General features: G+C 56.1%; 1 protein-coding gene across 1 annotated transcript in view; it reads right to left on the bottom strand.

Annotated features, from left to right (window-relative positions):
• The window catches only part of NOL6 (nucleolar protein 6), a 66,825-nt gene extending 53,620 nt beyond the window's left edge, over positions 1–13,205 (bottom strand). Inside the window, exons 1-11 of the mRNA XM_034774424.1 lie at positions 13,101–13,205; positions 10,429–10,650; positions 8,722–8,838; positions 8,044–8,223; positions 7,073–7,241; positions 5,879–6,013; positions 5,101–5,264; positions 4,251–4,371; positions 3,715–3,773; positions 3,315–3,416; positions 245–360 (exon numbers count right to left, since the gene is read on the bottom strand). Coding sequence (XP_034630315.1) covers positions 245–360; positions 3,315–3,416; positions 3,715–3,773; positions 4,251–4,371; positions 5,101–5,264; positions 5,879–6,013; positions 7,073–7,241; positions 8,044–8,223; positions 8,722–8,838; positions 10,429–10,650; positions 13,101–13,142 — 1,427 coding nt within the window. The 5' untranslated portion in view covers positions 13,143–13,205. The remainder of the gene's footprint in view (positions 1–244; positions 361–3,314; positions 3,417–3,714; positions 3,774–4,250; positions 4,372–5,100; positions 5,265–5,878; positions 6,014–7,072; positions 7,242–8,043; positions 8,224–8,721; positions 8,839–10,428; positions 10,651–13,100) is intronic.
• Between the last annotated feature and the right edge of the window lie 722 nt (positions 13,206–13,927).

Here is a 13,927-nt window from a genome sequence, read left to right as displayed (position 1 = left end):
CAGCCCAACCAAACAGCTGGGATGTGTGCACAGCACACCCTGTCTGAGGCAGGGGAGCAGGGGGTGCCACCCTGATCTGCAGGGGGAGTAGGAGGCAGCTGGGAGGGTGGATGACGACCACAGAGTTACCCGGGCCGCATCTGCGCTGCGCTTTTGCCAGGATCCCGCGCGGAGCCTGGGACAGCCAGCTGCTCTCTGACCGATCCCCCCCACACCGTCCCCAAGCCACGGTGACCAGACTCACTGGAAGACATGGTCGAAGGTTCTGATCAGGGGCTTGGGGGTCATGAGCAGCAGCTGGAATCCGTCCACTGTTCTGTCGTCCAGAACTTCCATCGAGCGCTTGGCTTCGAACTGGACCTGAGGGAGGGGCAGTCGTGAACGGAGGGTAGGGGAGAGTTTCATTCCACTGGCAGGCCGAGCGTAGGTCCTTCAGCGCCTGAGAGCACCCTGGCTCCCCGGTCATCTACAGCCCAGCTGCAACCCACACCCCATCCCGATCTGGGGGGGGGGGGGAGCCCACAGGGAGTCCTGGCTCTGAGCCCAGCCAATCCTCGGCCCCAGATCTCGAGGCACCCTAAATAAAATGACTCCAGGTTGGAGCCAATTCAGCTTAGTAAGAAGAAGGCACAAGGCTCCAGTGCTGAGCTCGCAGATCCACCTCTGAAGCATGACTCAGTTCCGGGGCTAGAGCCAGGAACAGCCGTGCCTGGGGAGCGGAACCCGGATCCCTCAGCCCGTCCAGCGGGGTCTCTGCATGGCCAGCTCAAAGCAGCAGTTCCCCTTCCCCAGTGGCTGGTTATTTTGGGCCCCCGACATTAACCTCCCATCGCCCTGGAGGGTAGCAGTATGTTCTGTGCCTCGAGGAGTTCAGGGCTGTTAATCTAGAGATGTTCACCAGCCCTGTCTACGCTTTAAAAACCTACCGAGAGAATTTTAAATAACGGCCCTTTGCCCTAGGAGCCCAAAGCAGCTTACACAAAACACTAGTAACAGAAAGGGGTCGATTCACCCACACCACGGAAATGCAGCCACCTCTGAGGTGGAGCAAAGCAGCTGTTTAACTGGACTACAGCAACGCAATATACCTGGGCACGAAACCTTCAGCACTTCGGGAAATCCAACTTGCATAAAATGCTACCAGATGTCACCTGAGCAACACATGCTAGGGTGAGCACATCACCCCCATTCTCTGCTCTCTACGCTGGCTTCCCCTAGAATTGCTAATCAAGTTTAAAGTCTCGGTCCTTGTCACACAGTGCTCCATGGCCTGGACCCAGGGTACCTAAAAGATCATTTACAGCTCCAGGATGGAGACCGTGGCTGACAACTTCACTCCTCCAGCACAATGGAACTCTCACCAATAAGGGTAAAGCTCGTCTGTGCGGGAGACGGAAGCGTCTCTCGGGATGATCGGAGACTGCAGAATGAACTGCCCCAGGAGCTAAGGACTATCACAAACCTCACCACTTTCCACTCCAAGTGCAAGGAGCAAGTCTTTGATCTGCCTTCTCCAATGTGAACGTAAGAACGGCCATAGTGGATCAGACCGATGGTTCATCTAGCCCAGGATCCGGTCTTCCGACAGTGGCCAATGCCAGATGCCATGAACAGAACAGGGCTATTTCGAGTGATCCATTCCCTGTCGTCCAGTCCCAACTTCTGGCAGTTGGAGGTTTAGGGACACACGGAGCATTGGGTTGCATCCCTGACCATCTTGACTAATGGCCACTGACGGGCCTATCCTCCCTGAACTTGGATAGTTCTTTTTTTAAATCTAGTTTTACTTTTGGCCTTCACAACATTCCCCGGTAACGAGTTCCACAGGTTGACGGCGTTGGGGGAAGAAATACTTCCTTGTGTTGGTTTTAAACCTCCTGCTGGTTAATTTCATTGGGTGACCCCTGGTTCTTGTATTAGCATGAAGCGGTAAGTAACACTGCCCTATTCATTATCTCCACACCATTCATGATTTTTCATCTACGTGCCTCTCTGTCTCCCTTAGCCCGTCCAGTTCAGCCAGTCTGGCCTCAGGCATAGGTGCTGGAACTAGGGGTGCAGCCGCACCTCCTGGCTTGAAGTGGTTTCCATTACATGCCGGGTTTACAGTTTGATTCAATCACTCTCAGCATCCCCACTATACACACGGTTCCAGCGCCCCGGCCTCAAGAGACAGTCCCGTGTCTCTGAGGGCCATGAGCTGCTTGCAGTGTATGTACATGCAAGCAGGTAACTGTACTTGCCGCATGTGATACAATGGACTGGACTTCTGCCTACATTGTCGTCACAGGCTGCTAGGCTCAGCGTACAGCCCACGCTATCATTTTTAATCACACACACACACACACACACACACACACACACAAACTCACCCCAAGGGTCACACAGTCGCTCCTCCTTCACCTGGAGAACTCCCTCGCAAAACCCCTGCCCGCTAGCTCCTCCGGTCGCTTTGGAGCCAGCTTCTGAACCCCCTGTTCTCCCTGAGTTAGCCCCACTCCCTCGTCAAGGGGTTAAGGGTCAAAGGACAGCAGGCTAGAGCCCCGTTAGCGAGCTCGCCCTCCTCGGCACACACAGCAGCAACCACCAAAACAAGACACTCCACCACACACATTCCTCCCTCTTGGGAGAGGGCAAGAGACCAGCCAACACACGACGTGCTAGTCGCGTTGCTTAGTGCGCTACTGGAAGGCTCTCAGTTGCTACGGCGATATGAAAACCGACGGAGAATAGGAGAGAACACAACGGTTTAGGAGGAAGAATCCTGCATCCCTGGAGGGATAAGAAGGTAGATGTTCATACTCGGATCCCAGCTCCTGTGAAAAGTACCCAAGGTCTCCAGTGAGCACAAGCAGGCAGAGAGCCTAGTTCTACACGGTCTCTGAAGACAGCGGTGCAGCTTGAAGTGCTAACTCTAGACCCGCTGGGACACTAGCTCAGCTCTCACTTGATAGGAAGAGCACCCCCTATGGAACCCCGTCCCTCTGAGGTCTCCCATCCCAGCACACACCGGGCCTTACCCTGCTTAGTTTGCTGGGCAGGACACAGCACCAGTGGCCAATGCACAAGCTACATCCTTCCTACGCTTGCTTGTCTGTAATACACTATGGCTGGGATACAAAAGCCTCTGACTCTGAAAGGGGAAGGGGCGTCCCAGGCAAGGGGACATTGACTCCTGGTACCAAACAACAGGCCTGTCCCAGGACAAAGCCACGTGGCAAGACCAGCCTGGAAACAGCGGGCAGCGGGAGCCTTGGGGAGGAAACCGAGAGAGGCGGGACTGTGTGGATGCCCATCAGTAACACTGCCGGTACCTGCTTGTACTTGCTGGCGGTCATGTCAGCGCAGAGGTTCACCAACCCCGAGGGGTCCACAAAGACCACTTCGAACGCCTGGTGGAAGTCGGCCAGGGTGGGCTGGAAGAGAGAGCATGCGGCTTAGCACCCACCGAGATACATGCAGCAACAAACTCTGCGCTGCCCGGCCCCTTAGAGTAACAGTGACTTGCAAACGCGGAGCACAGCCCAGGTGCCGCGCAGGCCATCCACCCGCGCAGCGCAGTGGGCAGGGGGGTATTTGCATCACTGGACAGAGAAGACGAAGGCCTGGCAGTTAAGTGACTGAGTCAACAGCGGAGCCAACAACAGAACCCAGGAGTCCCTACCCCGCCCTAGCCACCAGACCATGCTGCCAGGGGCCACACTTGCTCCTTACCAGTGAGCTATCTGTGTCCTTCAACAGGCTGATCCCAGCTGCACTCAGGTCTGTGGTAGCTGTGAACAAAGAAAGGGTCAGTGCTCTGTGCTGGGGGGAGTCTATCCTACCGCACCCCGGGACTGGGCTGTAAAATACTCTCCCTGTACAGCCATTTCACTCTGAGGGCGAGGCTCTAGGCTGCATTTTGCTGCAAGCTTCCAGACCATCAAATCAACAGGACTGTCGTGGTTTCTCTCTCTCTCGAGCTCAAATCACAGGGCATCATCCTGCCTTCACCCCAGGGTGGGGGCTACAGAGGATCTGGCTGGTCTTGCTCAGGATTTACCTGTCTGCCATAGGACATTTAACTGGGGATCCTACAAGGACAGAGGCATGTCTGTCCTCCGGGCCCCTCCAAGCCCAGCCAGGGCTGCGTGGCGCACAGAGGTTTATGCACCAGCCTTATACCGTTGGGTTCTAGGCTCAGCTGTGATCCAGGCCAAAGGTGCTGCCAACGCCACCTTCCCTGCCCCGAGAGCCACCGGGGAGCTCACCCAGGAACTGCAGAACGCTCCTCAGCACCTGGTAGCCGCTCATCCCCTGGCTGATCTTGTGCTTGGCCAGCAGGTAGGCAACCAGCATGGAGGCCATGAAGCCGTTGAGACACCCCAAGCCCTGTTGGGAGACAAGACACAGAGCTAGGACAAGCTTCAGGCCTGCCCTGGAGTCACAGGCAACTCACAGAGCCCGAGAGCACGCAGCCTGATGATTCCCTGCAGGGCCGGGCTCAGCGGAGTAACGACGCCAGCTTTTGTTGCCCTTCGCCCAGCGGCGCCGGCACGGGTGCCCTTGTCTCTTGGACCGCTCCGGGGATCTAAGCGCCTTTCATCTCCCATGACTCCAAAACCCCTTCCCCAGGGAGCCAGCAAGGGAACGTGGCAGGGCCGGGCGCTGACGCCAGAGACTGCCACTGGACCCTGACTGCAGACAGAGGGCGGGCTGAGGCCCTGCCTGCCCCAGGGCAACACCCTGCAGTTCACACTTCCCCAGCCAGGGGAGCGAACCAATCGCTTGGACTAGTCTGAATCGAGCATCATGGGGATCTTGAGGGACCAGAGACCAGACAGCTCAACCTCAATGGAGCAGTGACCCTGCACACCCTCCATTCCTATCTACAGAGCAAGGACCCTGGGGCAGGAGGGAGCTACTGGAGATCAGCAGGGAGCATACCAGGCTGGTACGCCTCCCACACACAAACCAAAGGCAGAGTGGGCCGGGGACAATGCACCCCCGTCCCTTCCCCACACCTCATGTGGGAATAAAAGAGACCATGCCCCACACACGCACTGGGGTCGAAGGGGCGGGGCAGAGCTGAGCAGGCCAGCGCACCCCCGACGAGGCTACCTTGTCGAGCTCCCGCTGGTGCAGCCAGACTTTGAGGAGGGCGACTCCGTCCCTCATGCCGGGGAAGTCGGCGCCAGCGCCGGCAAGGAAGAGCAGGTTGGATTCCAGCCCCATGTCGCAGAGGATGGAGTTGTTGTAGTGAGGAGTGGGGGGCTCGGCGGCTCCTGGGGAGGGAACAAGGCAGCCCGACCCAATCAGTCGAGTTACCGGCACTTTTAACCCAATCCAACCTTCTGCATCCTTCCCAGTTAGAGGCTCCCAGCACTGCGAGGGGCTGGCTGCAGAACGTGCCGCCCCTTGCAGCAGAGCACTGCAGCGGGGGCTGGCTGCAGACTGTAGCTGGTGCTGCCTTGTAGGCTCCCCTACCTGCCTTCCCAGCTTTGTGGGGTGGGAGCAGCAAATTGCTATTTCCCCATCGGGGGGGGGGAGGAGGAGGTCTTAGCCAGACTGCAGCAAGCAGGGAAAGGGAACGGTGCAACGCAAGGGCAGACCCTCCGGTGACTCGATGCCCCTCTATGGGATGCACTGAGCAGGACCCAGACAGGATTCAGCAGGGAATGCTGATGGGTGCAGAGACCCTGCAGGGAGCGAGAAACCCACATACACACTCCCTCTCTCTGCTGCCGGCTCCACCATGACCCCACCCTGCAGGAAATCCTGCTCCCCTCCCGCGATGGCCTCTATCCCAGGACCAGCCACGCACCCAGCTCCCTCTGAACTGTCTGGGCGTCCCAGCACACCCCAAGCCACAACGCAGCTCTGCATGCCCCAGCCCTACCTTCTCCGGGGGAGCCCTGCTCCAGGAACCAGGCCGTCCGGACGTTGTTCTTGCTGGGGTACAAGCGGATGGGCTTAAAGAAACCGGAGGCGGGACAGACGTAGAGCCGGACTGTCACCAGCTTCTCATCTTTACCTGCAAGCACCATGGGGAAGTGAAGTCAGAGAGAGTGACACAAGGAGGGGGGATTAACCCAGGAAGGGGCCACCACCCTTCTCCTTGGAGGGACGAGAGCACCAGACTTTCCCTTTTACTCCATAGAGCTCCCAGCAGGAGACGGAGACATCATCAGTAATGAGGACGATGAATCAACAGAGCTGACAATAACCCTGCCTAGTCGCCCCTGCCTATGTCTCCAGCCACCCCAAACTCTCATCCCTGGGAGCGGTCGAGGGAAACTGCAGAACAATGCGTCTCCCATTCCTCCTTTCCTAGCATCCTCTCTCCCCGCCCCCCAACGCTCCGTCCATCGCCCCCTGCTCTCCCTTTGCCTGACTCTCGCGACCCATGGCCGACACGACACCCGGCAGCGAGCACCACATCCAGCAGCGACAGCCCACCCCTAGGATTAACCTGGGCCTTTTCCAGCTGGCCTGGAAAGCGCTATGGGCACAGAGGGCACTGCACAAACACTGAGATAAGCGGGACCGGAAGGGGTGCATCAGTGCTGCACGCGTGGCATTTCACTGGAGTCCCTACCGTTCTCCAGCCCTTTGTTAATGCAGCCAAACAGACTCCTATCTCCGGGAGGACCCAGGATGACGTTGGAAGGCCCATTCCTCACCCTCAAGTGCTTTGCCCAGGTGCCTGGGCTACTTCCAAAGCCTTTAGTCCCCAGAGAAACCTGCTCCCAATAGTGTCTCTGCACTGCCAGTTCCTGTTGATCGCCCTAGCCTGCGAGGCCGGGAGTCCAAGCCCGGCTTCCAGAGCGATGCACATCAATGGCGACTCCAGACCAGTTTTCTCCCCAGCCCCATGTCCTGTGCACACAGATACCAGTGTCAGACCCTTGGGCTCAGCCCAGCCAGTGATGTGGGGGGGTTTGCAGCATGCACACAGACCTGGCATTGCTTGATGTGATGGCGCCACCCGCTGGTCGCGCTATGCAACTTCACTGACAAGGTGAGAAGAGCCCCGGGGATCAGGAGGCCCCAGGGGAGTGAGGGATGGGTGGGGAGTTCACAGACATGCTACCTTGAGGCTTCAGGAGCAGGATCGGCTTGAGATGGTTGCTGTTCATGTACGTGAATCTCACGTTGCCAAACAGCTTTTCCTTGGAGAGGTGCTGAGCAATATGGGCCAGGTACAGAGCTCTCTTCCGGTGGTATCGCTGGTTCAGGTTGTCTTTGTCCTGGAGGATTGCCTGAGCAAGAAGGGGGACAGAGGAATCATCTCTGATGCTTCCAGAGCCCAGTTCAGCCCAACACACATGCCCTTCCCTCCCCTGCAGACATGCAGCCACCTCTGGGGCGAGAAGGTGACGGCCAGAGAAACAGCACTGCAGAACGCAGAGCCATCCGCTCCAGCTCTAACAGGGCCAGCAAATCGCAACCAGCCGGCCAAGCATTAGCAGACCGCATGCCTTCTGCAGGGAAGTGCAGAGCTATTCTGCTGACTCACCCCGACAGCCAGCCCGGGTGGGTCCCTTTAGCTGAAAGCCAGGCACATAAAAGGCAGAGTGGTTCTGAGGAGTGAGCTGAAAAGAGGGACAGGAAGTCCTGGCACGGAAAGCGCTCTTATGCGAGTTCTTGGCATACAATCTACTACAAGTGCAGGTGAATGGTGCCAAGGCTTCACCTGCTCTTCGACACAGGCTCAGAAGCAGGCCAAGGGCAGGCCGCATGGTGGCTAAGGAAGCCAGACTGCATCTAAACTCATTGACGTTAAAGAAAAGGCCCAGTCCCTACCCAGGCAGAGGGAGCAGACAGGAGAAGGGGACACGTTGTTTCTTCAATCGCACTGGAAATCAAGCAGCAGGAAGCTTGGATCTGGTTAGATTGAGAGGAACGGGGACCATGGAGTCCCCATGGGCATCTTTACCCTGCGATAGCACACAGCGTGTTAAGCTTCTACAGGAGAAGACACCGGCCGTGGAGCACGGGAGGTCGCAGGCTCAGCCATGGCACCACACCAACCCCACGCCTGCCAGGCATGCTTGGACTCACCCGGGGCATCGTCACTGCCACGTCCACGTTGATCTCCGGCTTGATGCATGTGCCCAGCAGGTAGCTCCCCACCACCGTCACCGCGGCTGGCGGCAGGAAGCGGAACTTCCCCTTCACGCTGACAGGCACCTGGAGGAACGGAACCTTCACGTCCTTCGGGAGCCAGGACTGGTCGGCGAGCTGTGAAAGGCAGGGAGGGGTGAAGGACAGCCCATGCTCCAGTTCCCAGCAGCGGCTGAGCTCACCCAGCTACTAGCAGGGCTCTGCCAAGCGAACTGGGACTCTGCCACCCAAAATACTGCTCAGAGCATCAAAGGGGGAGTGTAGGACCCTGAACCAAAGGCCGTAACTCAGTGGCTGGAAACGGGTCCTGCAGGGATCCCCCCCGCTTCACAGTCCTCTCTCCTGTATTCTCTGTCTACACATCCCAGCCATGATATCCATGGACCTTACAGCTACAGGGTGGGGATGGCAGGATCTATGCACCCCAGAAACATGCTCCGGAGGGGGAGTGGCAGTACGGCCAGCAGGGTTTGGGACGGCTGCACCACTCGGCTGAGTCGTAAACACAAGGCGTGAAACGCAAAGGGCAAAGCCAGTCGGAAGTGGCTCGCTGACAGCACCGCTCGTTGTTAAGAAGACAGCCCCGTTGCCTCCCCCGGCCGCCCCAGGACATACATCGGTTTCCGGGGTCTCTGGGACAGCACTCAACAGGGTATTGATTTCGTGGAGGAAGGCATCAATCTTCTGCTTCTTCTTCTCCTTTAGCTTCACCTCCTTCAGCAGCTCCTCGATCTGCAGAGAGAAGGGGAGACCAGGAAGGGAAGCCTCAGCAACAGAAATCACTGCAGACTTTTATCCTGCCCCGAGGGGCATTCCCAGCCTGGACCAGAGGGCAACGCTCTCCGTAGGGTGAGACAGCGGAACTCCCAGTCCCTCTCAATGACTCCTCTATGCCAGGGAGGTTTCTCCAGCACCTGGATATACGGGGAATATGGTTGCATGATACCAAATACCAACTGTTACTCTCCAAGCGGGATCCTCCACTGGTGGTTCACGTGGGTCCCTCTGCTGCTGCTAATTCATAAGCAGCCCTGAAACTTCGAAGTGTCAGTTCGGCTCTTGTCTGATGCCTAGCCAGAACAAACGGGTGCAGCCGACATCGATTTCACTGTGGCTGGGAAAGGTGAAGGGAAAGAATCCCTGCTACAGCAAAAGCCACTGCAGCATCCAGGAGCTAGGGGTAGGTGTGGGCTTGCCTCCCCAGGCATCAAGCTGGCACAGAACGTGGCTCAGAACTGCTCCTCTTCGACTGAGAGCGTTTAAGGTCAGAAGAGAGCTCAGAGCATCTATCCTGACCTCCTGTCTATCGCAGACCAGTAAATTTCACTCACGTACTCCTATACTGAGCCCAATAACTAGCGTGTATACTTTTCAGTTTTCCAGCCAGGGTTCACGTGGGGTTTGAACCCCAGGTCTCCAAGACGGTAAACACCAGGCAAACTGCTAGGCCATTTTATCTGGCTCTGTGACTACCTACAATTCTACAGCAAATGCACATTCCCACACTTCCAAATAAAAGGTCCAATGCCTCCCCTCCCCCAACAGGCAAACGTGTCCCACCCACACCCGAGGCATCCCAGTGCACTATCCACAATTCCAGGCACACGTACAGCACTCACTCAAAGTCAAGCCAATGTCCAAACAGCAGCCAAAAATCAAGGGCCTCCCCAACCGCCTTCTTCCCCCAAATGGAGGCCCTGATCCTGCAACTAGATCCCCCGCGCTGACCCATGTGACACTGTGGAACCCCACAAGGAGAAGCAAAATCCAAAGCTCGGGACCCCGCACGTCACTCGATGCTAGAAACAGGCAGAGAGAGAGAGAGCTCAGCAGCAGTGCTTCTAGCAGGAACAGTCTTGCGATATCTCCGTGAAAACTACCATCTCAGGCACAAAATCTATTTCAAAAATTCTGATCCCCCAAAATTAAGGCTTTTTTGGCCAAAATTTTCATACATTTTTCAGCCAGCGCCACTGTCCACCCATCACGCTGCGGGTGAAGAATCAGAGAATCATTTGTTCACCCGCTGAAAATGAAGTCGCCCCAGGTGAACAAACCCATCAAATTTCCTCCCTTGCCAGGCGCTCAATGGTGTTATCCCCATTATACAAACTGGAGAGAGGTCAAGGGACTCGCTCAAGGTGGCAGCACGAGTCAGGGCCAAACTGGGACTGGAGCTTGTCAGTTCCCCGTGCAGTAATGCATCTGCTGCTTCCCAAGCCTCCCCAGTCTCCAACATACACTCCAGGCTGGAAAGAATCAGGCTACCAGGTTGAATGCAGCACAAAGTGGGTCCTATTTGATTCCCCGGCTTCTTCTGACCTGCAGGCGGAGAAGGCTGGAATGGAAGAGATTCTCGGTCTCCTTCAGTTGGTTCAGCTCCTCATTGGTGGGCGGCTTGTACAAATCAGCCCGGCTGAGTTTCACCGGTTTCACAACGCCATCTGGGACTGAAGCCCTTTTCCTTCCCTGGGGTTTGCCTTTCTTGGGGAGATCCTGATTCTCCTCCTTTGCCTCCAGGTCTCCCTCTGCATCGTCAAATGCCTGCGATGATATAAACAAGCCGATTAGAAGCCGTGCAGATCTGATCACAAACGCCACTGGGAGAAAGTGAGAGTCACCAAAGCAGAGTCAGTAAGAAACCTCAAGGTTGGGTGGGTCTCGGCCCAGTTCCTAATGGGTAAGTGACCTTAATACCCAAGCCACCTCCAGGACTGGCACCAACAGACCCCCTATATAGTAGTCTCAACAGAAAAGACAAGGACTAAATGGGCCATCGAAACTGAATGAAATTCTCTGCCTTACACAAGAGGGTTGAAGCGTGAGATGGGGAAGCTGGCACTGCCCCGGGAAGGTAAGTTATATACCCAATCAGACTATCAAATGTCTTTTACTTCTTACCCATAGCCTTGCCATCTGAAAAGTGCTTTACAAACAAAAACACCCTTGAAAGGTCAATAAACGCTATCCCCATTTAAAGAGGGGGAAACTGAGGCACTGAATTTAAAAGAATAGTCACTTCAAATTGTCTTCTCTATTACTGCTACAGTAGAACCTCAGAGTTACGAACATCTTGGGAATGGAAGTTGTTCGTAACTCTGAACAAAATGTTATGGTGGTTCTTTCAAAAGTTACAACTGAACATTGACTTAACACAGCTTTGAAATTTTGCTACACAGAAGAAAAATGCGGCTTTTAACCATCTTAATTTAAATGAAACAGAAACAGTTTCCTTACCCTGTCAAATCATTTTTTTTAATTTAAACTTTCCTTTTATATTTTTAATAGTTTACATTTAACACTGTACTGTATTTTCTTTTTGGGGGGGGGAGAAAAGGGGAGAGTTTCTCTGCTGTTGCCTGATGGCGCACTTCCAGCTCCAAATCAGGTGTATGGTTGACCGGTCAGTTCACAACTCTGGTGTTTGAAACGCTGAGGCTCTATTGTACATATAGCAACTACGATCCCGGTTACTCACATTAGACAAAAACAGCAAGGAGAGGTTTTAGCTGGTTTTCTTTCTGCATTGACCAGCTGTGCGTGTTGTGTGCCTGTGTTTGGATACCACAGTGCTTGAGAACCTCACACATTTTTAGTGTCTTTATCCACACAACCCCTGACGAGGTAGAATAGAGTTGTCACCCCCACAGTACAGATGGGGAACTGTGGCACAGAGAGACTAAATCACCCGCCCAAGATCACACAGGAAGCCTGGAGCAGCGCAGGGAATTCCAGGTCTGGGGCTAGCACTCTAACGGGTTGTCTCATCCTTCCTCTGTAAAAGTACTTTGGGATCTTTCAGAATGAGCGGTAATTTTGCATGGACTAGATGACCTCCCAAGATCCCTTCCAGCCCCAGCTCTTTGTAATATGTAGGCCCACATCTAGAGAGGCAATGTAAGTTACTACCCATTGCACTCACTTACCAGGATGTTTAACACAGAGTGTTAAATGGAGAGTCAAGAAATCCAGTGCTGGGAAGAATTTTGCCTGCCAGGCCAATGATTCACTAGCTTCCTTTAAAAAGCAACAGAGGGTCCTGTGGCACCTTTAAGACTAACAAAAGTATTGGGAGCATAAGCTTTCGTGGGTAAGAACCTCACTTCTTCAGATGACTTGCAATACTTCTGTTAGTCTTAAAGGTGCCACAGGACCCTTTGTTGCTTTTTACAGATTCAGACTAACACGGCTACCCCTCTGATACTTGACTAGCTTCCTTTGTCTAACAACTAATATACACACAGTATCAGTTCATACCAAGGCGGTATTGCAGCCTCACCACAGGGCTTGATCTGGGACTTTTCAGGGCAAGCTCCTCTGGGCAAGGATTCGTTTCCTTTGCCCTGGCACAGCTACTGCGACAGTGCTGGGTAAACTCCCGGAGTTCTAGTTAAACACCCTGAGCCCACCTGAGCGCCAACCCGCAACTTCCTTACGGGTTACTAAGCACAGCCGTCCAATAGCGGGGTGCGGGGAGAGAAGGGGGTTACTCTGTTCAGGGGGCTGGGGGATTTCTCTGCCCCGTGCCGGGATTCATTCTCTCCCAGTTACCCCTAACCCACGCCTGGCCGGCCAGGGCCTCTCACACCCAATCGCGTGGCTAAAAGAACGAACATTTCTCGTTTAAGGTCCAGGTTGCAGGAAGTGGCAGCCGACCCCCCACCCCCCGGCCCACTGACGGGCGCTCTGGGACCCCCCACCCCACTGACGGGCGCTCTGGGACCCCCCACCCCCCGGCCCACTGACGGGCGCTCTGGGACCCCCCACTGACGGGCGCTCTGGGGTCGTTAATCTGCCGCCCCCACCACCAGGGCCGTGTCTCGCCCGGGCTGGGACGAGACCCCGCTCTACCTCCCCACAGACCCAGCCGGAAACGTCTCCCCACAAGGGGGGGGGTAACGACGGGCCCCCAAGGCGGGCTGGGAAGATGGGGGGCTGGACCCGTCCTCCCCGGGCAGGGTAAAACGTGGAACCCCGGTCCCCTCCCCCCTTACCCGGTCCCCGCCGCCCGCAGCCGCTCTCGGCTTCATCTTCATCTCCGGCGCCCGCCCTCACGTGGACAGCCCGCCTAGGCCCACGTGGAACTCAACCACTCCTGCTGACGCCCATTCCCGCCCCCTTAGCCGCTGCCGATTGGCTCTAGGGATGACTCATCTCCTCTGATTGGCTAATTTGGCCACCCGGCGCTTTGTTTTCCTCTTAGCCCCGCCCACGGGTGGCGACAGCCATCAGCACGTTTGCCTGAGAGAAGACAGCCTTCCCCGATTGACGGCAATTTTGCGACTTGGGGGGAAGTTCAGCAGCCAGCGGCGCTGGACTTTATGGCGCTTTACGGCAGAAGGGTGGCCTGGCTGGGGAGGGGCTGTGGCCAGGCCCAGCTGAGCCCCGTTTAGGGGTGGGGGGGATGCTCGTGGGCTGCTCTGTGTCCCCTTTGAGCCCCCTGTGGCTGCCCTCCAAGGGCTCACCCCAGATCCCTGTAGCCCCTTCTGCCACCCCAAGCCAGGCCCCTGGTCCACCTATGAGCCGGGCCGCCCTGAGACAAAGCAGGGCCTGGGTAGGGTGGGGAAGCCCTAGTGAAGAGCACCTGGCCCCCATTGGCATGACTGGGCAAGGTTACGCCAAGAGGGTGCGGTCAAGATGGTGGGGACAGGATGGTCTGTTCTTCAAAATGGTGCCCCCCCTGCAGCATGACCCGGCATGTGCCCAGGGAGTGAGGTCTCACCCTTCCCAGAAGTACCGGAGTGTCGGTGTTCTGGGAATGCGTGAGCAGCCACCCTATACCTCCGCCTCACCTCCTGCAAGTGCCCACATATGTGCTGTA

Source organism: Trachemys scripta, chromosome 6, assembly GCF_013100865.1.
Source record: "Trachemys scripta elegans isolate TJP31775 chromosome 6, CAS_Tse_1.0, whole genome shotgun sequence".
Classification (NCBI taxonomy): Eukaryota; Metazoa; Chordata; order Testudines; family Emydidae; genus Trachemys; species Trachemys scripta.
This window is presented reverse-complemented; position numbering and strand designations above follow the sequence as displayed.